The 26,711-nt window shown below is 42.8% G+C and overlaps 2 protein-coding genes across 7 annotated transcripts in view; one reads left to right on the forward strand and one right to left on the reverse strand.

Moving 5' to 3' along the window:
- The window catches only part of LOC127046950 (elongation factor 2-like), a 45,002-nt gene extending 39,373 nt beyond the window's left edge, over positions 1-5,629 (forward strand). For both annotated transcript variants that reach the window (XM_050944668.1, XM_050944666.1), the window contains exons 14-15: positions 2,700-2,832; positions 5,301-5,629. In XM_050944668.1, coding sequence (XP_050800625.1) covers positions 2,700-2,832; positions 5,301-5,494 — 327 coding nt within the window. In that variant the 3' untranslated portion in view covers positions 5,495-5,629. The remainder of the gene's footprint in view (positions 1-2,699; positions 2,833-5,300) is intronic.
- A 4,281-nt stretch (positions 5,630-9,910) lies between these two features.
- Positions 9,911-26,711, reverse strand: part of PIAS2 (protein inhibitor of activated STAT 2) — a 55,915-nt gene continuing 39,114 nt past the window's right edge. For 3 of the 5 annotated variants that reach the window (XM_050944713.1, XM_050944711.1, XM_050944715.1), the window contains 9 exons: positions 26,111-26,245; positions 24,006-24,111; positions 23,253-23,326; positions 21,922-22,082; positions 18,577-18,710; positions 17,688-17,859; positions 14,352-14,491; positions 12,469-12,506; positions 9,911-10,416 (listed from right to left, as the gene is read on the reverse strand). In XM_050944713.1, the coding sequence (XP_050800670.1) occupies positions 10,231-10,416; positions 12,469-12,506; positions 14,352-14,491; positions 17,688-17,859; positions 18,577-18,710; positions 21,922-22,082; positions 23,253-23,326; positions 24,006-24,111; positions 26,111-26,245 (1,146 nt within the window). In that variant the 3' untranslated portion in view covers positions 9,911-10,230. The other 2 variants (XM_050944712.1, XM_050944714.1) reach the window with 2 other exon arrangements.

Here is a 26,711-nt window from a genome sequence, read left to right on the forward strand (position 1 = left end):
AGCTTTCGTGGGTGAATACCCACTTCGTCAGATGCATGTAGTGGAAATTTCCATATTTTTTATATGCAAGCTAGAGATAATGAGGTAGTTCAATCAGGGAGGATGAGGCCCTGTTCTAGCAGTTGAGGTGTGAAAACCAAGGGAGGAGAAACTGGTTCTGTAATTGGCAAGCCATTCACAGTCTTTGTTTAATCCTGAGCTGATGGTGTCAAATTTGCATAGATGAACTGAAGCTCAGCAGTTTCCTCTTTGAAGTCTGGTCCTGAAGTTTTTTTGCTGCAGGATGGCCACCTTAAGGTCTGCTATAGTGTGGCCAGGGAGGTTGAAGTGTTCTCCTACAGGTTTTTGTATATTGCCATTCCTAATATCTGATTTCTGTCCGTTTATCCTTTTCCATAGCGACTGTCCAGTTTGGCCGATGTACATAGCAGAGGGGCATTGCTGGCATATGATGGCGTGTATTACACTGGTGGACGTGCAGGTGAATGAACCGGTGATAGTGTGGCTGATCTGGTTAGGTCCTGTGATGGTGTCGCTGGTGTAGATATGTGGGCAGAGTTGACATCAAGGTTTGTTGCATGGATTGGTTCCTGAGCTAGAGTTACTATGGTGCGGTGTGCAGTTACTGGTGAGAATATGTTTCAGGTTGGCAGGTTGTCTGTGGGCAAGGACTGGCCTGCCACCCAAAGCCTGTGAAAGTGTGGGATCATTGTCCAGGATGGGTTGTAGGTCCCTGATGATGCGTTGGAGAGGTTTTAGCTGGGGACTGTATGTGATGGCCAGTGGAGTCCTGTTGGTTTCTTTCTTGGGTTTGTCTTGCAGTAGGAGGCTTCTGGGTAAACATCTGGCTCTGCTGATCTGTTTCCTTATTTCCTCATGCGGGTATTGTAGTTTTGAGAATGCTTGGTGGAGATTTTGTAGGTGTTGGTCTCTGTCTGAGGGGTTAGAGCAGATGCGGTTGTACCTCAGTGCTTGGCTGTAGACAATGGATCTTGTGATGTGCCCGGGATGGAAGCTGGAGGCATGAAGGTAGGCATAGCGGTCGGTAGGTTTTCGGTATAGGGTGGTGGTAATGTGACCATCACTTATTTGCACCGTGGTGTCTAGGAAGTGGACCTCCCGTGTAGATTGGTCCAGGCTGAGATTGATGGTGGGGTGGAAGCTGTTGAAATCGTGGTGGAATTTTTCCAGAGACTCCTTCCCATGGGTCCAGATGATGAAGATGTCATCAATGTAGCATAGGTAGAGAAGGGGCGTGAGTGGACGAGAGCTGAGGAAGCGTTGTTCCAGGTCGGCCATTAAAATATTGGCATATTGTGGGGCCATGCGGGTGCCCATAGCAGTGCCTTTATCCTCACATACAACTATTTCAAATTTGATGACAATATATATCTCCAGATCAGTGGCAATATACAAAAACCTGTAGGAGAACACTTCAACCTCCCTGGCCACACTATAGCAGACCTTAAGGTGGCCATCCTGCAGCAAAAACACTTCAGGACCAGACTTCAAAGAGAAACTGCTGAGCTTCAGTTCATCTGCAAATTTGACACCATCAGCTCAGGATTAAACAAAGACTGTGAATGGCTTGCCAATTACAGAACCAGTTTCTCCTCCCTTGGTTTTCACACCTCAACTGCCCCTGGAAATTTCCACTACATGCATCTGACGAAGTGGGTATTCACCCACGAAAGCTCATGCTCCAAAACGTCTGTTAGTCTATAATGTGCCACAGGACTCTTTGCTGCTTTTACAGATCCAGACTAACACGGCTACCCCTCTGATACTTAACTCTGTGGTGTAGACCAAGCCTTACACTGACATCTCTCGCTCGCTTTTTTTTTTTTTGGGTGGGGGGTGGCGGGGGCGCAGGGAGGAAGGATTCAAATTACTTTGTTTGGTAAATGCAAATACAAGACCTCAGGAAATTTCTATTTGTACTAAAAGTATGTATTATTTTCTACAGCAAAACACGTACTGGTTTGCCTTTTTTTAAAAAAAAACCCCACCACCACCTTATCTTCAGTGCCTGCCATAATTTAGAAATGTGTACTGGTAAAAATCCCCTGCCAGAAAACACTCTGTCTTTAGAGTTGCTTGAATCACTTCACTTTCCCGCAGTCCCCCCAGCTAAGTGAGGGCATTGCAATGAAGAATTGGATCTGCTTGCTGTGGCTACTGCTGCAAAGCCATCCTTTTTAGCACCTGTAGTAGTACCTTGACTGTTTTAACATAGTGTTATCAGTGTGCGTCAAGCACTCTTTTACATAATTCCATTTACATGTTTACCTTGGTGTGCATTTAGTTTTAGGCACATGATGGGAGTCCTGCCTAGCACTGATCTGCCCTTTCACTAAAAGATGTAGAGAATGATTATTCTGGGGCAAAAAGTGAGCAGAAGTTCTTTACTAACCACACCACCTTTGGACAGTGTGGCACAAACACATGCTGCAGTCTGGTCTGTTGTAGACACAAATGACATGCTGGGACTTGTACTACCTGAGACTAGTGCAGAGGTTGGTGAGGAAGCGCCTTGGATAGATTTGGAGGAGGGAGGCAGGCAGGCAGGCATCCAGAGCGGTGGTTCCAGGGTGGGAGAAGAATCCAAATGGATTGGCTGGTGCCAAGTTTAGTGCTGCTATGTTCAATGACCAAGCCACTGCTATCTGTATGTAACTTAGTAATATTTTTCTTCATAGTGCCCCGAACAAGTGGTTGGTGGTATCTATGGTGTGTTGAACAGGAAACGAGGCCATGTCTTTGACGAATTCCAAGTGGCAGGAACCCCAATGTTTGTGGTCAAGGCTTATCTACCTGTAAATGAATCTTTTGGTAAGGAAGCCATATTGTCTTTAGCCAACTCCTTGTACCTTCCTTAAGTATGCCTGGATGCTGGGGGAGGGCTTCCAACAAAGTGGCTGGGAATTAATGAAATAGGAATTCTTACATCTGACTTCCTTCCTGCTGTTTTTTGTATCTTCGACTCATTGTGCTGACAGGCAGCCTTCTCCGCTAGGCTTTAATATCTCCTTGGCACCCTGTGCGGACACATGCAACTTACTCTTCCCAGCTGAGGACATTCCAGGCTGACCAGGACGCTGCTTCTGTCACTAAAGCTATTTATTAAAAGCAGGACCTAAGGCCCCTCTTATACTGTAGCAAACTTGCGTGTAACCAGCATAGCACAGCCAAGGAGGTAGCTTGATGTTTTAAACGAATAATACAATCTACATAGCCTTACTGATTAACTTATATCCCTTTCCGTCACTGCCCATAACTTGTCAATGTTCAATGTGCTAGTTTTTTTTGTTTTTGTTTTCTTTAAACTGAAACTGCCCTTTTGCACTGGGGATGTGTTCAGCAGTGAAGCTGGAGGCTTTGCCAGCTGTGGGACAGGAGGACAAGATAATAGATGGGCTCTTGCCATAGTCTGGGACAGCTTGCTGTTGTGAGAAGCGTATTAACTGGATAGTTCTGCTGAAATTATCAGCATGAAATGAGTATTTAAAGGATCATCTTTAGGTTTCAGAGTTAACGTAAGAATAAGGCAATTCACACATCAGAACTATTGTTTGTTTCTCTGGCAATTCAGACAGACATTACATGGGGTTGTTTCCTGTTTGGAAGGTGCTATTTGGACTCAGAAATTTGAACTTTTTCTAATGATAGGATACATTATGGAGGTTGCAGATTATTCTGTACCTTGTGTCATAATTTAAACCAGAGCATCTTGTTGAAACTCAACTGCTGAAACAGTTGCTCCTAGATTTCCTTGGTATAGGTAAGGCTTGTCATTCTCAGCTGATGAACTGAAAATATTCAAAAACTGGTATTTTCCTATAGCTCATGCTATGTTGCATTCCCAGGACTACTGATGTCGCAGTTGGTAAGGAGCTAGTTACATAGCTGAATTGCTGCAGCTAGGGGGGAAAAAAGGAGGCAGTAGTTGTTTTGTGAAGAGGGAACGGTGAATAATAAGTCAGTCATCCTTTAATAAATATACTTACAGCCTAAATAATTCTGATGCATATGAACTGTTCATCTAGGGAGAAAAGGTAAGAGCCACAAAGGTACTTAAGTCTATCATTTAGGTGTGTCTGCCATTCAGCTGCCACCTACGTTTCTGCTGATGGGCATGCACAAAAGCCAGCAGTATTCCTGACACTGGACCACAGCGTTTACTCAAACCCTGCAGTTTTTCATGCTAGTGGTCTTCCACCTATCTCCCCCTAGGGCCTGCACCTGTTGGTTTGGGCCCCATCCATGAGACAGGTGTGTGGGTCCAGAATGCACAATAACCCAGAGATCAGGGTACTTATCCTTCATGAGGGAGTAAAGTTCAAGTCCCCAGCAGGGATTGAACCTGACTCGCCCTCAGCCCAGGTGAGTACCCTCGTTGTAATGGAGTGGGTCTCTTCTCCCCCATCCACTCACTCTTGGCATTTCACTGATGGCTAATTTAGGCAGCTCCCCATTCAGCTTGCTTAGGTCTCCCCTGTGCATCGTACAATGAATACAGGTACCTAAGTAAGCAGGGTACCTATGAGTTAACCATTGCAATACTGTTACTAGCAGTTCAGTTGTAATTACAATTAGGTGAAAAGTAAATAAGAGGTCTATGTGTTCAGTTAGAAACCTGGGAAAAAAACCCACCAAAATGTAAACTTTCAGGCATCAGCCTGACCGCAGGTTGGTCAGTTTCTGAGAGGTTGCAGTTGGGAAAACATATGCATACAGTACTGTACCCTACAATACTTTCTGGCTGTTGGAAAGGAAGGGTCAAGATAGGACTGCTCCACTCTAGCCCCCAACCTTTTTTCTGGCTTCGCTTTCCACTAAAAAACCAGCACAGAGCAACAGATTGCATTGGGAGCAGGAGTGGTAGGTGTGAAGGAAGGATTGGAGGTGCGTGACTCCTGTGTGAAATAAGCAGGTGCTTTGTGTAATTGTCACTGATGTTCTAAGAATTAAACAGTGGACGGGGGGGAGGGGGAGGGAGAATTACAACACTGCCTATTTTAATTATTTAGTGCTTTTTTACCATGCTCTGCCCAAGTGGAGCTTAGCGTCTCAGTGTTTACGCAGCTAGAAAGAAGAGATTCTCTCTTATACAGTAACTGGAGTTCACAATGTTTTGTCTCTCTGGCTGCTGTGCTTTAGAGTGAAACGCACACCTCAAGAATCTCACTGTGCCATTCTAGCAAAAACTATTCAATTTACAGTAGGGCTTCTAACTCTGCCTAGACACAGCAGGTATGCTTAGCTGACTTTGCTTCTCTTCCCCCCCTCGCCCCAACCAGGTTTCACTGCTGACTTGAGGTCCAACACTGGTGGTCAAGCTTTCCCGCAATGTATCTTTGATCATTGGCAAATTTTGCCTGGAGATCCTTATGATGCAACTTCTCGTCTTTGGCAAGTTGTGGCTGAAATACGCAAGCGCAAAGGCTTGAAGGAGGGTATTCCACCTCTGGACGACTTCTTAGATAAGTTGTAACCACCTTCTCTGCTTATGTTCCACTTCCTCAAAACCAGGAAGTTTTGAGAACATCACATTGAATACAAACCATCACGCATATTGCAGTTATACCATGTTCATTGCCAAAAAATAAAATCGATTAAAAAAAAGTTACATTGACTGACTAGAAGTGTTATTTTTTTAAGCAGGCCACTCTGTAGTTACCTACACTTTTCACAAAAGGAAGTGGGAAATAACTGCCTGAAGTTTTTTTAAAAGAGATTCTCTCCATTAATTCGTAGTCTGTTTCACAACTGACCTGATGTAGAAAACAGTGGAGGCAGTTTACTATAAAATTATGCAGGAATTCTTAACTAAATTTAAGAGGACTAAGAAGAAAAGCCTAAAGCTAATTATCTATTTCACTTACCCCTATGAAAAACAAACATACATGTTCTTGAAGATTAGTAATATACTATAGTAGATCTTAGAAACCAAGCCTTTTAACACAATCTAGGTTCATTCATAACTTTAATCTTATCTGTTTTGGTATTAGAGAAACTGATGTAGACAATTAGAAAAAACAGCCCACAATTTCTTACTAGCCTGTTCCAGTTTCTGAAAGAGTTCAGTAATAGAACTAAAAAAAAAAAAAAAAAAAAGGGTTAGGGAAAGTCTTCTCCAAAGCAGCTCCAAATAATGCTATCATCAGTTTGTGGGGGTGAGGCTAGTTTTGCTTTTATCTACCACTATTTTCTATACCCATCAGAGTAGGTAATAGTGTAGGGATTAAAAAAAAAAAACCCCACAGTGGTAGATACTTTCCTCTAGCAGCTGAACACTATCTGGCTATGTTCAGTTACACTCAAAGCAGGAAAAGAAAAAAACAGGTTCTCCAACAGTGAACTGTGTTCACTAGAGTACTCAAAATATTCAGTATAAACTTTCTACCAGAAGGGTTGGTATAGCTGACATGTCAAAGCAGTCTGTTAGGAACCGTCCACAAACATCATCGCTAGTAGCTGCTGTATGTACATCTGTATAGTATTAGAACTGTAGCCAGCTAGTTTGTCCACAGAAGTCTTTCAATTGCATTCATGGCTCTCACTGTACTGTTGCACCTGATATTTAGAACTACGCTTTCCTATTAATTGAATGTAAACCTTGCAAAGACATCCATCAAAAAGTTTTGCCAGTTTTTAAAAACAAAGGAAGCTCAACTTTAAAAAACTACTGCCATAACTCACCTCTTTCTACAATTGCCAGTTTGCAACTGACGAGGAAAACAGCAATGGACAGAATTAAATTATGTTTGTCAAGCTTAACCACACACAGAGCTCAAACTTGACTTCCTCTCAGTGCTTGTAAGCTTCCCCTGAGAAGAGCTGTGTTTGAAAGTGGAGACTGCATTTGCCCCAAATTACTTAACGTAATGATCATTGTTATATGGCTGAACAGCTCCTCTCCCCAATGCACCTGATTTATACTAACGAAATGTTTGCTACATACCAACTAGTGGTGCCAAGGAAATACTTCAATTCTGTTGTAAATTCCATTGCTCGGTCTCTCACAAAGAATGTACTGTTGAGAAACTGAGCACTAATCAAAGCATAAGAAAAGCTGCGAGATTATACCCCTCTACCCCAGCCTCTGTAGGGGGCCCTGTCTGTCAGGATAATTAGGCCATCATGCACCCATGCAGCCCACCATTGGGAGTGGGTCAGGTGAATCATTTTCTCTTGCCCCTGGTTGCAGAGCAGCCCTTTAAAGGCCCTTGTATACTAGTGTATCCCCAGGGCAGCTCTAATTTACACTCGGCCCACAGCAGGCTTCCTGCCAACCAAGAATTGGGCAGAAGGAAAAAGGGTGGTTTAAAGCCACCTTTTGCCTCTTGGGTATGTTTGGTGCTGGGACTCCTGGAGCTATGGCACAGAATCTGTCCTGTGGACTTCACCAACAGCCATTTCTCGTTGCTGCACAGCCAGGTCTTCAAATCCAGTCCAGGTCAAAGGGTTGTTGTGGGCTTTTGGCTCTCTCTACATCCAGATTTACATACAGGAAAGAATCTTCACTCAACTATACAGGTCAAGCCAGACATCACTTTTTGGACAGGGACTAAAGGAATTATACCACACAAGTTTGGCTTCTGGCAATTGAAGCCAAGACACTAGACATCCGTCTGAGGAGGAGTGAGGAAAAAAAAAAAAAAAAAAAAAGAAAAGAAAAGACTACACTAGTTGCTGTAGAATTGCATGCATCACTGGCAAAATCTTCCGCCTATGGTTCTCGAACAGTATAGGGACAGCTTGTCACTTCGTTTCACTGCTGCAGTATGGATGTTCCAAGCAAGCGTAGAGGCACAGGTACACTATGCAGTACAGACATACCCTTCCACTCTGCCCAAATGGAAGGGAGCATGGAACAAATCTGCTGATTGTGGGCAACTAAGTATGTCCCCTCAGTTGTCTGCTGCTCTGAGAAAAGAAATAGCCTTTCCCTCTAATTAAGCAGATACAACAAACAAGGAAATTATAGTACTGCATATTGCAATTCAGTGTTTTGCATGTTAGTTTATGATCCACTGTATCAGAATGCCAGTGCTGGTCATGGACTTCTACTCCAGCCATCTTAGTGTATGCACAACATGCCTCAGGCGGCACATGACCAGGATTCACCACTGAATTTGGTCCACTGGTTGGATCATTAGCTTCCCCGGCCTAGGTACTGACGGAGTGTGACAAATGCTGATCCATGCCAGTGACTTAGTGCATCTGCAAAGTACAAGAAAACTTTTAAAAATATTGTCTATCTTTAGTGTCCCAAAATTAGCAGGACTATGATATTTTTACTTCAACTATGCAATTAGTATAGAGAAAAACACTAACCACCTAAAGAAAATTAGAAACAATAAGCAGCGTGGCTTTATTAACAAATCATGCCAGAAAAAAACTTGCTCATTTAATAGGTACAAAGTTAGTGGACAAAGGGAAAAGCATGGGGGTTGCACTATTAAGATTGACATGAACTGAAGACTAGCTGAAAGAGCATACAAAAAACCTACGAGTAACAGCAATGCCGATTATTTCGGATGGGCGTGGAGGATGGCAAAGTGATCTGCGATAAGCCCTGTTTTAACATCTCCTGTATTTACACTTAGTTCAAATACTATGGTAACAAGTGCCATAAGTATTGCTTTCGGAGGCGTAAACCACACTGAACTAAATGCAACACTTCCTCATCTAGTACCTAAAGATATTAGGGAAGAGACAGGAAAGAATGAAAGTGAGTTGTTATGGGAAGAATTTTAAATATAGTCAACAGAAACATTATACTTGGAAAGGATGCAATGTCAAGATATATAGACAATACCAAGATTCCAGCTCTAAAGCTAAGCATTTCCTTACCACTTTCCTGGTCTGTAATCCCTTCCAACATACAGCACTGAGATCATCCATAGAATACCATGTACAATTCTGGGTAGCACCAAAGAAAATATCAGGTAAGAGGAAAGCAAAGAAATATTAAAAGGGAGGGATTAGGAAGAAAGATTGATTAATTATAGTCCTGATCAGCAAACCCTTCTAGACACTATACACAATAGTACTATTAAGAAACCTTGCATGATTTGCCCCATATGTATATTTTGACCAGGCAGACAGTGGTTTGATCATCACAACAAAGAAACCCTCTAGTCTACCATGAAGTTATAACAAGGAACAATGGGCTGAAAGAGTGAAGAAAGTTTCCCAAACCTAGTGTCATACTGTGCAGTAGCCAAAAAGGCGGGTGAAGCTGTTTGAATCATTTAAAGCTCAACTAGACAAAGCTTTGGCAAATATGCACAGAGAACAATCCTGCACTGGACAAGGGACAGACTAGACAGATCAGAAACTACTTTGTGATTCCAACAGCTGCACTGAAAGACAGTTTAGTTTTATGAACTAGTATAGGTAGGCAATTACATGAAGGAAGAACAAGGATTTTATAGTCTGAACAGGTTTTTTTTGTTTTTTTAAAAACTTTCCACCTTATACAAGAGGCCTGGCCAGAAGTTAAAGGACTACAGCCAGGTTCTGCATAGCAGTTTGTTGTGTTTACATTATGAATTGAAAGCACATTAACATCTCTATGATGAAGGGTTTGCATAGTTTTTCTCCAAAATACACAAGGAAGAACACTTTAGGAATTTGCATTCATAAGTGAACACCACAGGAAAAAACTATATACAGGATTTTTTTTTTTTTTGCCGAGGAAGGGGAAAGAAGGATGTAAGGAACAAACAAATATAGCACAAATCATGGCTACTTCACAAACCCTCATTATTGTAAATGAAGTTTATTACAGGCTGCAGTGAAAGAATTCAACACTGCAGACTTCTGCACCTTTTTCTTGTATCCAGGATAAACGTATGCTGTTTTCATTCTAGAGTGGTTAAGTGCCTTTTTTATTTAAAAAAAAAAGTTTGTTTTTTACATTATTGCTGTATAGGAGTCCATCCAACAAAACGAAGTCAGTTTCCCCAGAACAAGCCAAATGGTACATTTGTTCTGACTGTCTTTTACACTCCAAATATTTTGTGACCAAGAAAAAAAAAAAAGTCCTAATCATTTCAGTTCCTACTGTAGATGTAGTTTTACTCGACTTTCAGAAGGCAACAGAATCAATATGTCTTTTTAATAAATATCAAAATAGCTTCCAAGACACTGAAGTTCCTTCTCCAGTCACGACAAGCAGCTTTGTGCAATTACTCCTAGAGTTTTTTTGCTGTCAGTGTTTCAGTCCAATGAGATGATGTCAGGAATGCTGCTCCCACTGCTGGTTATGACTCCTGTCTCACTCCTGCTTGAAGAACTAACGTGAGTGCTGCTCTCTTGGTGGCTGGTAGATGTGATGATATTGCCAGGGGTGCTGTTTGTTAAGGTTGAAGTGAGACTATCCAAAAACATGGGAGGACAGTACTGCTTGAAACAAACAATGATGCCGATAAGGAAGAGACTTAATTGCACAAGGGAAAAGTAAGCTCTGAAGATGCAGCTTCCCTACAACAAGTAAGTTAACTACAACAGAAACTTGCTAATACATGCACAATAAGAACCAGACTTTTACAAACCAGCAAGCAAGAACACAGCAAGCAAAGAATGCATCAAACTATATTCTGCTCATTTATTTGAGAAGGCTAGGTTAGTTTTAACAACACTTCATTACTTCTAATACATGCGCTACAGGACGTTTACTGGCATACTATGAAATCTTAGTACAAAACTGTAGCAAGGTCTTGTGTTGCTACGATGACATCTCATTAGTGGAAAATTTACCTCAATCTGCAGATGTGCAAGTATAAGAGGGTCTCCTGTCATTTGTGTAATCACCTTATATTTACATGGCACCTTTACTCCTCAATGACACAAATGTGCTTCGCAAATGCAGTGTCTACAAGAACACTGAAGTGCAGCCACTTAACAGCAGGAGATACTTGACTCTAAGAACATTTTACCAATGACAAATGGGCTGCAATAGTCTGATTTGGGGGGGGCGGGGGGAGAGGGGAGGAGAGGGGAAGGGCGGGTTAAACTGAACTCATGCGAATCCAAAATAGGTTTCCTGAATTGGCAGAACCTCCTTTTAAACTAGCATTATTATGGTTGAATACAGCAGGGAGTGTTTAAGGCACTACTAAATCTCTAGTAGGTTTTAATGAGTCCATACCCAAAAGGGATAGGAGTATCTTCAGTCTTTACCTACTTGATGCACCCTAAAAATGTACTATACTAGTTTTTAAATAGATTCATTTCTTACTTGTGTGGTGTCTTTAAAAACTATCCCACCCTGGGACCTCAGGTCACAGCAATAGTTTGGAATCAGACTGTAATGTTTGAATTGGCTGGAGGAGTTGCTTTACAGCAATGTATTCAATCTATACCCTTTGTGTACAGCCTCTATCAATCCCAACTTGGCAGCCTTTGGATTCCCAACTCAGAGTCCCCTGCTATCTGGCCCATCTGCAGGGGCATGCAAAAAGGGCGGGGTGGGGTGGGCTCTTCCTCCCCAGCCCCAATCTGTGTTTCTGCAGCCGTGGGCCAGGAGAAAATGGCAGTGCTGCTGGCTGAGCGCCTCCTCCCTCCATCCCTACAGCTGCAGCCTGCTGCTTCTCCTTCTCTGCTTTTGGAGTCCCTGTTGCCTCTGCCTCCAGGCCCTGACTCACCTCAGCTGTGTCTGCGAAGCAGGCAGCAGCGCTGGGACTCCAGAAGCACAGCAGCAGGCTGCAGCTATAGGAGTGGGGGGAGAAGCCTGCAACAAGGTGCCCTGCTCCTTCCTCCTTGCCCAGGCTGCAGGGACATGGAGAGTTCTGCTGCAAGGGAAGATGCTGCTTCCTCACTGCTGGGCTTTCCCACCAGAGGCATTTTGAGACATGGGGGGAAGGGAGGGTCCACACACTTGTGCGTTCAGTGTCCCTCCAAAAGTGTTCAAATTTAAATTCCTGTGCATGCCCCTGCCCATCTGACACAGCTACAGTATTTCCTCTTTCTCCAAGGGTGGGGCAGATGACAGCTGTCCTAAAAGCTCAGAAGAGGATCAGAATCCGTCTCAAATCCTAGTCTCATCTTGTCTATTTAATTAAGATCAAGTGTAGTATCCATTTAATATCCGATATAGCCTACTGCCTATGCAGGGGAATGGATTATAATAGGCCCGATTGACTATGTACAGTCAAGTTACGTTACAAAGGGATGGAAACTCATGTTTCTGGGAAAAGGACCTAGCTACCTACCTACGTGGGGGTAGGGGGGGTAGGAGAAGAGAGTCTTCCCTTATTGAAAAGTTATTCTATACTGGTCTATCATAGGATGGTTTGTGCTTTCCTCTCAATGTTTGGTACTAGCTACTCTTTGAGACAGGATTTCTGACTAATCGGACCACTCAACTGGTCCAGACTGTTTGCAATTCATTTTTCTGAAGTGTGTAAACATGAAAAACACTTAAATTTAAAAACAAACAAACGCCAAGAAACATACCTGTGGATCAACTGGGATTAGTGAAAGAAAATCCAAACCTAGAAAAATAAGAGATTAATGCTGGTCTCCTCTGTTATCAATAGTTGTACAGCTTTCAGAAACATTTTATTACCGTTAATTGCTTAGTGTTAGCTATAGAGTACTTGGTGAAGGACACATGTAATATCTGTCTGAAATTATCAGGAGCCAGGAAAAATAAAGTTGTCTAGTTACAAGTGGTTTTTTTCCCTAGATGAAGGTAGAGTGATGATGGTGTATTCACTGGATACACTGGGGTGATTTTAACATGGTTGCATAGATGAGGAGGTAGCTAACTGGAGATATTGCAAGTGTATGCAAAGCACAAGATTCACTGTGTGATCGTAACTTTTAATCAACTGGACATAAAGTGTGTCATAATAGTAAGCATGCTGTAGCGAAGTAAGGTCACAACATGACCAAATCCACCACCGATCAGCAGGCCTCTCCTCCATCCAAAGGCAGCCAGCAAAGGAAACACTTCTAACATCGTTCCTGTTGTGCTGAAGCAGTCTGCAAACATTAGGAATGGAGAAGCAGTTCGAACTACAAGCTTCAAGGAGCAGTGACTAAATTTCTTCCATCTTATATACCTTCAGTGCTTAAGCATTTAGGGCAGAACTTTCAAAAACAGAAGTCTACCAACGTTAGAGACACTTTAGTCTTGTATTTTTGAAAATCCTGGCCTTGCCTTCTCCATACTGACAGAAAGACGAAAGAATTGAGAATGGAATGGGCTACTGTAGAACTCACCTCCTACTCCCTCCCTTGCCAGCCAGCCCTGGCCTCCAACCGGACCTAGGCAATGGTGTTCCCTCACCAGCAGCCTGTCTGTCCCCCCATTTTCTCAGAGGGTGGATGGGAGATTTGATTCAAGAGATTTCTCTACCGAGCCCATAAGGGATCCACAATTCTCACTGTGAAATTCTAGAACTTTAATTCTCTCCTTAAGGTTAAAATGAACAAAGGTAAACTGAAGGCTTTTCTGAGTATTCTGCAGAAAGACACTGGGTTTTCTTAAGGGAGGCATGTTGGGAGGGAGGGAGCAATAAAAGAACCAGGGAGCGCAGTGAAACACAGAGGAGGTGATAAATCACAATGCCATCATCCAGGTGGGGGCTGGAACAGGAAAAAAAGTCACAAGTGTAGCAGGGAGGACATGGACAGGTCAGGGAAAGAGGTGGGTGTTGGCTGAAACCATGAGGCTCTGTGTACTAGCGTAGGTAGAAAGAATCCCAAGAATCCTCACAAACAGCATTCTTGTAAAGAGCGAAGATAGAAAATACCATCATTTCCCACCTTCTGATTGCTATTAGCAGCAGCGTTGAAGAATGCATCATGGGCATTTAGGGTATGTCTAGATAAAAAAGGCAACAGAGGTCAGAGCTTACACATTGTAGCTCACCTTAACCTTTTTCCTAGGCTAGACAGAGTAACATTAGGGACAACCTCAACCAGCTAGATCAAGGTAAAAGGTTTCTCTCCTTGTCTAGAGACAAGGTAAGGTTGAGGTGAGCGGTCACAACTTTAGATGCTTACTCTCCCTGTCATGTGGTTTTGAAGCACATCAGCCAGGCAATCACACTAATGAAAGGTAATCCATCACAGTGATCCATCTCTAGCTGATTTACCAACACACAAACTCGAGTTTGCGCTCATTAGAGCCATGTTTTTGACGTCACCATTTAGGAAGCTATACGACTGGAACCTGAGCATGGAAAGACACCCTAGTGACCTGCTTGCACTGTTCTTGTTTAGATGTAGCATCAGTGCAGTGCTCAGTAGAATCTGGCTCAGTAAGGCAATACCTCATTAGTTATTAATGAGAGTGTTGGAATATGTTAAAAAAATTAACCACCACCTACCTGGCAAGTCTGACGACATACTGGATATTTGTGAGTGGTGGAATGGTACTGAGTAGTCTGTTAATGAAGGAGGAATAGCAGCAGGATCAACCGTTGTCACACTGGGCACTCTTACAGTAGAAGGCTGATACATGAGAACCCTGTTTTAAACAACATGGGAAATTACAAACAATCTGGCTGTTAGTTAAGAGGAGAGAAATTCTGCACCACAGTGCATTCTCATTCACAAGGTCACTATGTTACAACACAACTATAGCGTGGCTACTCACTACACAGTACTCCACTCTAATCTCCTCTTTCATAACAGTCTTCATTATAACATGAACGTATCTTGGCTCTCAACAGCAGCTGTGACATAAGAGCAAGTTGGCATTAAAACAAAGTACAGTGCTGCAGTCATTTATAACACTATCATCCAGGAATATAAATGGCTATTTGTAAGTGAATTAAGTACTCTGGGGAAGTGAGGAACTGAGAACTAGTTGGAGCCAGGAACAAGACAAGCTGGCACTTGTTTAAACTTCCCCACATATCGCTATGCCCATGTTTATCAATGCTGACTTCTAGTGCCACATAGAGGACTGATAAATGCTGGACCAACTTTCTTACCAATGTATGGCATGAAAACACCAAACTCATCTTCATTCACAACTTAAAGCAAGAGTTAAATTCAGCTCTCCAGAGGTGCAAGACAATACAGTAACCCACTGGGCCAACTATCCCTTCACATATTTGAATAAGATCTTTTTGTAACCCCAAGTCAGTGATAGAAACTTACACAGGAAACATGCCAGAACACATACATTTCTAGACACTGAAAAAGATGTCTTAAGAGACATCTTAATTCTACAAAAGCATGTCTGATGTTTTTGTGCTCAGAAAACAGACAGGAATACTGCAGACCAACATAGGACATAAACATATGGCTGGTTGCACCCATTTTGCCAAAAAGTGGCAGCAGCAGCATTATGAAAGGAAGTCATTGGCATCTGACGTTACTATTAAACCTATTCTTTCCTGAAGATATTTAGAATTATTTACATTTGCAGTCAGTACTGAAGGAGGAAGAAGTCTGGCAACAGGACTCCTCTGATGCTCTCACAAGTGATGGGACTTCAAAGAGGGTCACCACTGGAAATCTATGAAAAGTAATTTCTGCTATAGACTTGCCAAAGAGCAGTAAACACCTGTTGCAGAGTGAACAGGGCATGCTCAGTACTTCAGCAGGTGGCAAAAGGGAGAAAAGTAAGTTGGGGCATGGAGTGAAGATTTTACCTGAGGAAAGGACAGGAGCTACTATGCTGTGACTCTCAGATATTGTAGGAAATTTGATTGTGACCAGTCAGTCAGTGATGCCAGAAGGTTGACCCTCTGGAGTGGGTTGGCGAGCAATGGTCAGCTCCAATAATGGTCAGTCTAACAAATACACTAACTCCTCACTTAAAGTCATCCCGGTTTGTTTAAAGTTGCGCAATGCTCCCTTACAATGTTGTTTGGCAGTCGCCTGCTTTGTCCTCTGCTTGCAGGAAGAGCAGGGACTGGCAGCCACCCATCAGCTCCCCGTTCCCTTAAGTTCTCTGTGCAGCAGCCACCCAGCAGGCTACCAATTGCCAACAGTTCAGCTGTCCCTCCCCCAACTGCCATGTGCTGCTCCTGCCCTCTGCCTTGGAGCTGCTCCCAGGAGCCTTCTGCTTGCTGTGCGGGGGGGGAGGGGGAGTGCGGGAAGAGGGAGGAGGAGGGGAAGGAGGGGGCTGTCAAGGTGTCTCCCTCCCCCCCTGCTTACCCCTTCCCCGTATAGAGCAGGGTCGGGACATGACAGGACAAAGGGAGCTTGCTGGCCACAGCTGCTGTCTCAATGTCCTGATCTACTTAAAAAGGCAACACACTTAGAGTGGTGTCTGCATACTTAAAGGGGCAATGTGCCTCTCTCTCTCACACAGGGTGTGTCTCTGTCTGCCATGCTGTCTCCCCTCCCTCCATTCATGCTGCCTTGTAAAGTGTGAGGCTACATTAACAATGTGTTAACCCTTGAGGGCTCAGCCGAATGCTGGTTCTCATTTACCAGTAAAGCATTCCCTGGGAAATATCCCACCCTCTTCCATTCTCTAACTTCACCACCTCAACCAAGCTTCACAATCATCATTGCTGTGTACAGTATAAAATTGTTTAAAACTTATACTGTGTGTATATGTATATATAATAGTTTTTTGTCTGGTGAAAAAAAATTTCCCTGGAACCTAACCCATCCTCCCTCCCTCCCACTATTTACATTAATTCTTATGGGGAAATTGGATTCACTTAACATTGTTTCGTTTAAAGTCGAGATTTTTCAGTAACATAACTACAATGTTAAGCGAAGACTTACTGTAATCCCCTTCTTTAGATAAGTATCTAAAGGTCTCTCAGGCCCCCAAAGTACTCCAACTGAAATGCCCTGATGGGAAGATGTAGTTACGGACTGCTGCTGAGCGATATAAAAAATTGGAGGGACCCAGAAGAGAAAAAATGTTCGTAACATAAGTAATTTCACTGGAAGTTGGGAATCCTTTGTCTAGCTGGGAAAAACGGGGATGATGAGAGAACAGAACTTTTAGGAAGTGGCACTTCTGACAGGGCCTGACAAAAGCCATTGAACAAAATCCATCCCCCTTGCAACTCTACTAAAGCAACAGAATTGTATCAGGAATTAATGTGGCCGCCTTGTTTTTAGCAGGACGGCGTTTTGCCATCTCCGCCAATCTTCTGGGGTTGGGTTTTGTGGTTTTTTGGGGGAGGGTCGTTAACTCCCATTGCTTCTTCTTCTATCCCACTTAACTCTCCTCTCTCATAGTGTTTTCTGTCTCTTCTGGCTGATGATCAGGTTTAAGAAATTCAGCTGCATGCAAACTCTGGAAGGAAAATCTAGGAGTTGATTCAGTGTTTCCCTTTCAAGGCTGACATGCTGGACTTCAGCATATCAATGAAACAGCACTATAGGATTTCAGGATGCAGGCCCTTTACTATTTGTGGTATTTTCAGCCCTTAAATGAAAGCTAGTTTAGCAGGAATGCATCAGCATTTTGCACTGGGGATCCCCTCTGCCACAGCTATCACACCAAGGAAGTACATTCCTGCATACACAGCAAGTGAGAGCAAATCTCCATGTGATGTAAAACTATATAAAATAATCACCTGTACGAAGATACCATATATTAATCCAGGTTACTTCTTACAGAAAGCTAACAGAAGTTCTGATGTGGAAATTTGGAACTGCATCCAGAAGAGATATTTACAAGTCCATCCACATGTTAGCTTATCTGAGACATTACAGAACAACTAACTTCAAAATTAACTAACCCTTTGGTAGGGCTTCCTTGTGTTTCAGACATAAATGTGCATTTCCTTTTGGCAGGAGGATCTTCCTCTTCATCGGAAGAGCTTTCTCTTGTCAAGTCGATAACATCTACTTTCTTCTTGTTTACCTCATTGGCCACTGTCACAGAACATGGTTTGCTGACAACACTGGAACCTAAAGGAGAAGCATGATTGTTTAAGTGATGTTAACATCAGCCATTTCTATTTGTGGTATGAGCAGCTTCTCAAATTCTACTGTACTTAACTGAAACATGGGCTTTCTGGCCTCAACATAGGAAATCAGAATTCAGAAGCAGCCTTGGGATTACTACTCCCTGCACCAAAGACTGGGAGCCACAAAGGCCTTATCTACACTACCGCTTAAGTGGACGTAAGTTACGTCACTCAGGGGTGTGAAAAGATCCTGAGCAACGTAACTTACACCAACTTCATGCAGTGTCTACATCATGCTATATTGCTGGGAGAACGCTCTCTAGTCAACTTATAGTTGTCATCACCAGACCCGCTAAATTGACACCACGGAAATCAATCGCAGTGATGCCAATTTAGCGCCATAGTGAAGACCAGCCCAAAAAGACCTAGATCATCCAGTACATCTCGGTGTTACCAGAGGGGAACAAACTGCTTCTTGTGCCTCTCCCAATGATAATGAACAGTTCATTTCCCAAAAGAATCAACATGAAATTAAAAAAAAATAAAATAAAAATTGAGAGAAAGGGATGGTTTTTAAAACCTAAATGGGTGAAGGGCTAGGATACTAAGCCCCCAAACTCACTGCTGCTAGCTAAAAGGGTTATCCCAGTTACATCCGAGAGTCTACAATGTTTAGATATTTTTATCCATTTGACGTTCAGTACACAAATATACATACTTTCTATTTTGGTACACTGAGGACTGGACACTTTCAGAGCTTCCTTCTTAGGCCTCATAGGACACCAAGAACCATCTTCTTGGAATTTAATCTCATCCACATCTGAACATTCATTAAGGATTTCCATAAAGAGCCTGGAAAATAAAGTTGAGTTGCTTTGGTTTTGTTTACAGTCCTGAGCTAAATCAGAAGTGATGAAGTTAAAATCCAGCTATGATGGAGTATGAAATGCATCAAGGAAGCTACAGAGAAAAAACAAAAAAAAAAAAAAAGTTTCATCTACCCAGGGTATAACAACAACATTACTCTACAATCACACTTCTGCAGCTGTCCTTCTCTACGGATTTCAAGTCTGTTCAGAATACAACATCCATCACCCACTCCACCTGGGGAGCATTACTAGTATTTATGAACCTTTTCAGGGGAGTAATAGGGATTAAAGATAAAATTATAGCCTTGGAATAAATGCTTGACACTGATTTAAGCAGTTACAAAATATTTTACAGTCCAATTCCATAAAAAGCTTTCAGGAGTACAGCCTGCCTATGCAAACACCTAGTGCAGGGGTCAGCAACCTCTGGCACGCGGCTCGTCAGGGTAAGCACCCTGCCGGGCCGGTTCATTTACCTGCCGGGTTGGCAGGTTCGGCCGATCACAGCTCCCTCTGGCTGCCGTTTGCCGTCCCAGGCAAATGGGGGCAGCGGGAAGCAACGGCCAGTACATCCCAGCGGGGGAAGCTGCTTCTCATCACCCCCATTGGCCTGGGATAGCGAACGGCAGCCAGTGGGAGCCGTGATCGGCCGAACCTGCCAACACAGCTGGTAAACAAATTGGCCCGGCCCACTAGGTGCTTACCCTGGTGAGCCGCGTGCCAGAGGTTGCTGACCCCTGACCTAGTGACATGGTGATTTCTCCATCACTTGAAGTCTCAGTCAAGACTGATGCGTTTCTAAGGGTATGTCTACAATACAGGATTATTCCGATTTTACATAAACTGTTTTTGTAAGACAGATTGTATAAAGTCGAGTGCACGCGGCCACACAAAGCACAATAATTCGGTGGTGTGCGTCCATATACCGAGGCTAGCGTCGATTTCCAGAACGTTGCACTGTGGGTAGCTATCCCATCGTTCCCGCAGTCTCCCCCGCCCATTGGAATTCTGGGTTGAGATCCCAATGAATAATGGTGCAAAACCAGTGTTGCGGGTGACTCTGGGTAAATGTCATCACTCATTCCTTCCTCCGTGAAAGCAACAGCAGACAATCATTTTGCGCCCTTTTTCCCTGGATTGCCCTGGCAGATGCCATAGCATGGCAACCATGGAGCCCGTTTTGCCTTTTGTCACTGTCACCGTATGTGTACTGGATGCTGCTGACGGAGGTGGTACTGCACCGCTACACAGCAGCATTCATTTGCCTTTGCAAGGTAGCAGAGACGGTTACCAGTCGTTCTGTACCATCTGCTGCTGTCATGGGTGCTCCTGGCTGACCTTCGCTGAAGTCGGCTGGGGGCGCAAAGACAAAAATGGTAATGACCCCCGGGTCATTCCCTCCTTTATGTTGTATCTAAAAATAGAGTCAGTCTTGCCTAGAATATGGGGCAAGTGTACTAGAGAACCAGTGTACCAGAGAACCAGAGAGCACAGCCGCTCCGTGTCAGATCCCACAGAAATGATGAGCTGCATACCATTCTAGGCGGTGCCCCTGTAACAACCCAACCCGTTGCTTCCCTCCTCCCCCAACCCTTCTGGGCTACCGTTGCAGGGTCTCCCCATTTGTGTGATGAAGTAATAAAGAATGCAGGAATAAGAAACACTGACTTTTTAGAGAGATAAAAATGAGGGGGAGGCAGCCTTCAGCTGCTATGATAGTCCAGGCAGGACATTAAACGGTGGGGGGAAGAGGAGCCCAGCATCCCACTGCTATGATAGTCCAGGCAGTACAGAATATTTTCTTTAGACATGAAGGGGGGAGAGGGGGGCTGATGGAGTTTAGCCCCCAGTTGCTATGATGAGGATGATTACCAGCCCTTCTGTACCGTCTGCCGGGAATACCCGGGAGTCATTCCTATTTTTACCCAGGTGCCCCCGGCTGACCTCACCTGAGGCCAGCCAGGAGCACTCACGGGATGACGACGAGGATGGCTACCAGTCCTTCTACACTGTACCATCTGCCACCAGGGAAGGGAGGGGAGGGGATGCTGCTGTTCAGTGCCACAGCACTACGTCTACCAGCTGCATGCAGTAGACATACGGTGACATTGAAAAAAGTCAAGCAATGATTTTTTCCCCTTTTCTTTCACGGGGGGGGGGGGGGGGGAGAGCGGGCTGAGGGGGAGTAAATTGACGAGATATACCCTGAACCACCCCAGACAATGTGTTTGACCCTACAGGCATTGAGAGCTCAGCCAAGAATGCAAATACTTTTCGGAGACTGCGGGAACTGTGGGATAGCTGGAGTCCTCAGTCCTCCCTCCCTTCCTCCATGAGCGTCCATGTGATTTTTTGGCTTTCTGTTACGCTTGTCACACAGCACTGTGCTGTGGACTCTGTATCATAGCCTGGAGATTTTTTTGAAATGCTTTGGCATTTTGTCTTCTGTATCAGAGCTCTGATACAACAGATTTGTCTCCCCATACAGCGATCAGATCCAGTATCTCCTGTACGGTCCATGCTGGACCTCTTTTTGGATGTGGGACTGCATCGCCACCCGTGCTGATCAGAGCTCCACGCTGGGCAAACAGGAAATGAAATTCAAAAGTTGGCGGGGCTTTTCCTGTCTACCTGGCCAGTGAATCCGAGTTCAGATTGCTTTCCAGAGCGGTCACAGTGGTGCACTGTAGGATACCGCCCGGAGGCCAATACCATCGATTTGCGGCCACACTAACCCTAATCTGATATGCTAATACCGATTTCAGAGCTACTCCTCTCGTCGGGGAGGAGTACAGAAACCGATTCAAAGAACCCTTTATAACGATATAAAGGGCCTCGTCGTGTGGAAGGGTGCAGCATTAAATTGGTTTAACGCTGCTAAAAATCGGTATAAATGCCTAGTGTAGACCAGGCCTTAGAGTTCTGCTATAGCTCAAACAGAAGTTATAAGCAGGAATTACTGGAGGGACCTCTATGGTCTGGTGTTATGTAGGAGGTCATCTTAGATGATCATAAATGGTCCCTTCTGGCCTTGACATCTCTGAATATTCAAGGAAATAAAGTAACATTGAAATAAGAGCCAGAAACTGCAAATCTCAATGTTGAAACAATAGCACAGGTTTGTACTTGCTGTATTCATATTCTAAGATACAGAACTACTGTAAAAAAGGTAAATGACAAACTCAATCTCTTACCCATCTAATATCAGACTCTCATAAGCTGCCTTTTTGTCACAGACAGGACAAATCCAGGTTGGTTTCTTTTCATTCATTTGTAGATAAAGAGCAGCATCAAAACATTGCAGATGTGTGCAGGTAACAGCACGGCATGGGATTGTCAGTCTCATTTTTCCCAGCTGCAGGAGATGCAATAGAAACAAATATCAGCATGACAGACAAGAGGGAACTGAAATATATTTTCAGAGAGAACAATGAAATAAACCAGTCACAGGATAAGAATGGTTTCTTGCTGGTAAATAATGCCCAATCCCAAGGTCCTGGTAGGCTCATAAAATCCTAACAAAGTCAACAGGAGTTGTACGTGCAGAAAGAATACAGGACTGTGTCATTCACAGAGACACTGGTTGTGTCTCTAAATGTCAAGGCCCAGCAGAGGCATTTTTAATAGCAGATTGTGCTGGCCCTATGTCAGTATTCTATTGCTATGATTTTGTTACAGTAAAATGCTTGAAGCAGTCATAGCATTTTGTACCTTTTATCCGAGGATCTCAAAAGTGCTTTATGAACACCGATTAGTGAAGTCTGACTTATAAAGTGGGTATAATACCAATTCAGATGGGTAAACTGAAGAACAAAGCACATCACTCAGCTGGTCACAGTCACAAACAAATCTGTGAGCTGGGAATAAAACTTAAAGAGTTTTGACTCCTCTAGTCATCTTGTTCTTGCTAAAAGATTACACTACTACAGACTTGCAGCATTATTTCCAGCATGATTTCAATCTAAACAGGCTCAAAGAGAATCCCAAAGTTATTTGTAGGTCTCATGACAATCAGTGTCAAAGTGGTCAAGAGTTGGCTTATTCTTATAAAACGGTGGTAGTTTGGTATAGTAGGTAGGACATTTGAATCAGAGGATCTAAACTCTGCTCCCTGCTCTGCCATTTATCTGCTGAGAAACTCTGGGCAAGTCATGTCAATTTTTAATGCCTCAGTTTCACTCTCTTAAAAAAAAAAAAAAAGGGGGAGGGGGAAGGAAGAGAACAACAATACTTCCTCTGCTGTTTAAATGTCTTGAGAGGTACACATGATCAAGTATGTTGCACTGGATGCTCTCACTGCACTTTTATACTTTAACTTGTTGACTACTGTTTGTATTTAAAAAAAATATACCACTTACTATATTATAGAAATTCCTCTAACAGTAAATGCTATTTTACAAAGTTCTGAGTTGTGGATCCTTTTTATAATAATCCAATTTTGAATTTAAGATGAACAAAAATAAAGGATGATTCCCCCCCCCCCTCCAACATTTATTTCCATATTATACTTCACAACTTTACTCACAGGACACATCAGAGATACCCGCAAACTGGTTGTGGCAATTTCGCTATCAGGATCAGCGGTCAGCTTTTCTTTAACTAGTACAATGAAAAACACATTACATAACCATTATTAAAAATGCCATTCTTGCCACTCAGGTGTTTGAGTAGATACTCATTAATATACTGCTTAATTTTCATGTAAAGTCATCTAAACTGAGAAACTGGGAAATTTGCTTACAGCAAGTATCAAATTTGCATCGATTTCCTAGTTTTAGGCCCAATCCTGCAAATACTGGCAGGCAGAGTACTTACTGCCATCAAGAGTAATCCCACTGATGACCCACAGCAGTTAGCACTAGGCAAAGTGGTGTTTGCAGGAGTGGGCCCTAACTTATATACAGGCGGAATCAAATACAACCTTCCAAGGGGGCCTCCAAAAAAGTCTTTACATTTCACAGGAAGGTGAATGGCACCTCATATGTGGAGAGATTAATGGATATTGATGTCAACACAAGTGCTACATTTTACAGCCCATCACTGCAGAGGTGCTCTTAGCAATATCAGGAGAGAGTCCAGACACTGACTAGGTGTTCCCCTCATGGTCTGGAATGAGCAAATGCAGTGCAATCTCTCTCTCTACTGGGGATAGAAGACTTCTGTAAACCTGCATGCTGTAAATCTGGAACCTGTCACTAAATCTAGATTGATTTATTTATCTATCTAATCTAATCTATCACAGACAGGCAACAAAAGTAGAAAAATTCAACCAACTTACTTAGTGCTCTGGAATGATCTGGGTTTCTGATACCTTTCATTTTTAACCTTTGCAAAAGCATGGCTGAAGTAAGCTGCCGAACGAGATAGACAGACATGGAGTAGTTCTACAAAGGAAGGAAAATATGATTAAGGATGGAAAAAAAGTTTCCTTGCCTTTTATTTGAAAAAACAACTTCATGAAATAAAACGGGTAACAGACATACCTCACAATACAGTAAGATTATAAAATATGCTAGCAGAATTAAATGTAAATCAATTATCTGTTAGTTCAATAAAACAAATGTCACACCTTCTTGAATTTTTTTTAATAGATTAATGATGGTGCAGAAATGGAATTTCTTCTTAAGAAAAGCTATTTATTAGGTTGCTGACCAAATTCTGAAGCTATTGCAATCAGTGGGATAAATTCACAATTGGTTCAAGACTGTGCACGTCTTCATAAAGTTCCACCCTCTTACACAAACAGAGAACTTGGCCAGATGTCAAGTCATGTGTTTGTCCGTTTTATGGTAGGTATCTCAAAAGGTGACCCAAAACAGAATATAAAACTGTTTACACATAAGCACATGCCTGACCACATAATCATTATTAGTGCACATTTCAGACTAAAGTATCTGAAGAGAAACCAGAGTATACTATTACTTTCTCCCACGTCTCTTTAGCAGGCTCCCAAGTGAACAACTGCAGGAGAGTAATATTGTATCTAGACATCTCCAATACCAGTAGTAGAATGGATCAGAGCTCAAGACAGGAGTTTGCTTCTGGGAAAAAGTAATAATGTAGAGAGAGATTAATTTGTTCTATCCTCCCTCCAGTGTGCAATAGTTCTCTATAATACAGTTATTAATATCTTGCATGGTCTAAGTTAGATTACAAGAACTGGACACCAGTACTTCACTTGAAAGACTATTCCTCAGTACTACAGATCTCACTACCAGAAATTTTCCCCCGATTTACCTTAAGTTTTCCCCTTCTTCCTGCAACCCTGTACTCCCAGTTATACTTCCTTTTACTATGTCAAATAACACCTCCACCTGTTCTTGTTATTTACACTCTGTCAATATTAGGAGGCATATCCCACACAACTGTCACTCGAATGAAACAACATTTAACTCACTCTTCCTGAAAATTAAGCACTCTTGGCCCCATAACTTTAGATGCTCTCCTCTGAACGCCTTCTAATTTGTCACCATCTTTTTGGTCAAACTCAGAACAAAGCACACTATTTCAGGTGTGGCCACACCCATTACCTTCCTGTGATATTACATCACCTTTTGCTACATATGTGAAGGTATTGGTCTATTTACTACTGTATCATATGGCAAAAATCAAGTCTAGTCTGGTGTACACTTGTACCATTACTACTTTTGGGGTTTCTCCATTATTAAGCTGTTTTGGTCTATTTTTCCTTGGTTATATTTTCTAAATCAGATCTGAGTTTGCAATTTTCAGTCCTCACTGGTGTTTACCACTGCTCCCTAATTCATACCATCTGTGAGTTTCATTAATTCACTTATCACTTCTTTCAGATCACTGATGAAGATTAAGACACTACAGTACTCCGACTAGACACTTCCCCTCCCAACAAAATGTGCTGCTTATAACCCTTTGTTTATAGTTCTTCATAGCCAGTTTTCTTTCCCTTTAGCTATGGTCTTATGGCTCCCATCACTGTAGTATCAGCATGCCTCCTATTTAAACAGAGAAACACTCCTAAGTATTTAAAAATAGAAATGAAAACATTTCTTCCTTTGAAGCCTGTTGGAGGAATAGTTATGTCTGAGTGCGCAAAAAAGTTGTCTAAATGCATGTGAGGAGACTGAATGAAGCCAAGTGCGTGTGTGGTGGTGGTGGTAGAGATTTTGAATGAGTTCTAAAGCAGTCTGTGATCATACTTATCTCTTGCAGGCACAAGTTCCACAGTATAGATCAAGCGCCTGTGAAAGTCCTGCATTCACGAGACTTCCACTACTAGTTAACAGATTTATCACTGGTGAATGTAACTATTGTGGGAGGTTATGATCACCGAGGGAGAGGGGATACAGAAGGAAAAGGAGTAATACTGAGTTAGGTTACTCTCGTACTACAAAGAACATAGTTTACCTTTCCAATTTCAGATGCCCAAGAAATGGAGATCTGGTTTGGCACTGCTGAGGATAATCTAACTAGAGATGTAATATTCAATGGGCGGCCGGGTCGCTTCTGCTCAATCCCATTTTTTGGTGGTGGTGCATATCCCTGCAATAAGGAAGAAAAGAAGCGTGTCTCTAAAACTTTATAGATTGTACTCTGGTCAAACTCCAACTGTACTCTGAATTCCACCAGAGACACCATTACAAGGTTTTTGGAAAATATAAGTTTTTATACCAAGTTAAAAATACTGTTGTCTGAAGTTAGCAAAATACAAAAGGAGTGCCAAAAACTATCACAAATAATTTACTTACTTACCCTTCTCTCCCGCCCCAATAAGCGCCTAGTAATCACTAGCAAAGAGACCTTTACTTTCGTCTAGTGACTGGGTACGCATCAAGTTACATGACCTGTCCTGAAAACTTATCAATATAGAAAAGTTCTGTACAGCTTTACAGAGCTGTACAAAGATTATATGTAAATGGGTAAAGTTCTCCTCCCTTTTCATCTACCCTCTACCTTCAGAGTTCTAGTGCATACGAGTCACAACCGTGCCCAAATGTTAACTGTTATG

The sequence above is a fragment of the Gopherus flavomarginatus genome, chromosome 3 (assembly GCF_025201925.1).
Source record: "Gopherus flavomarginatus isolate rGopFla2 chromosome 3, rGopFla2.mat.asm, whole genome shotgun sequence".
Lineage (NCBI taxonomy): Eukaryota > Metazoa > Chordata > Testudines > Testudinidae > Gopherus > Gopherus flavomarginatus.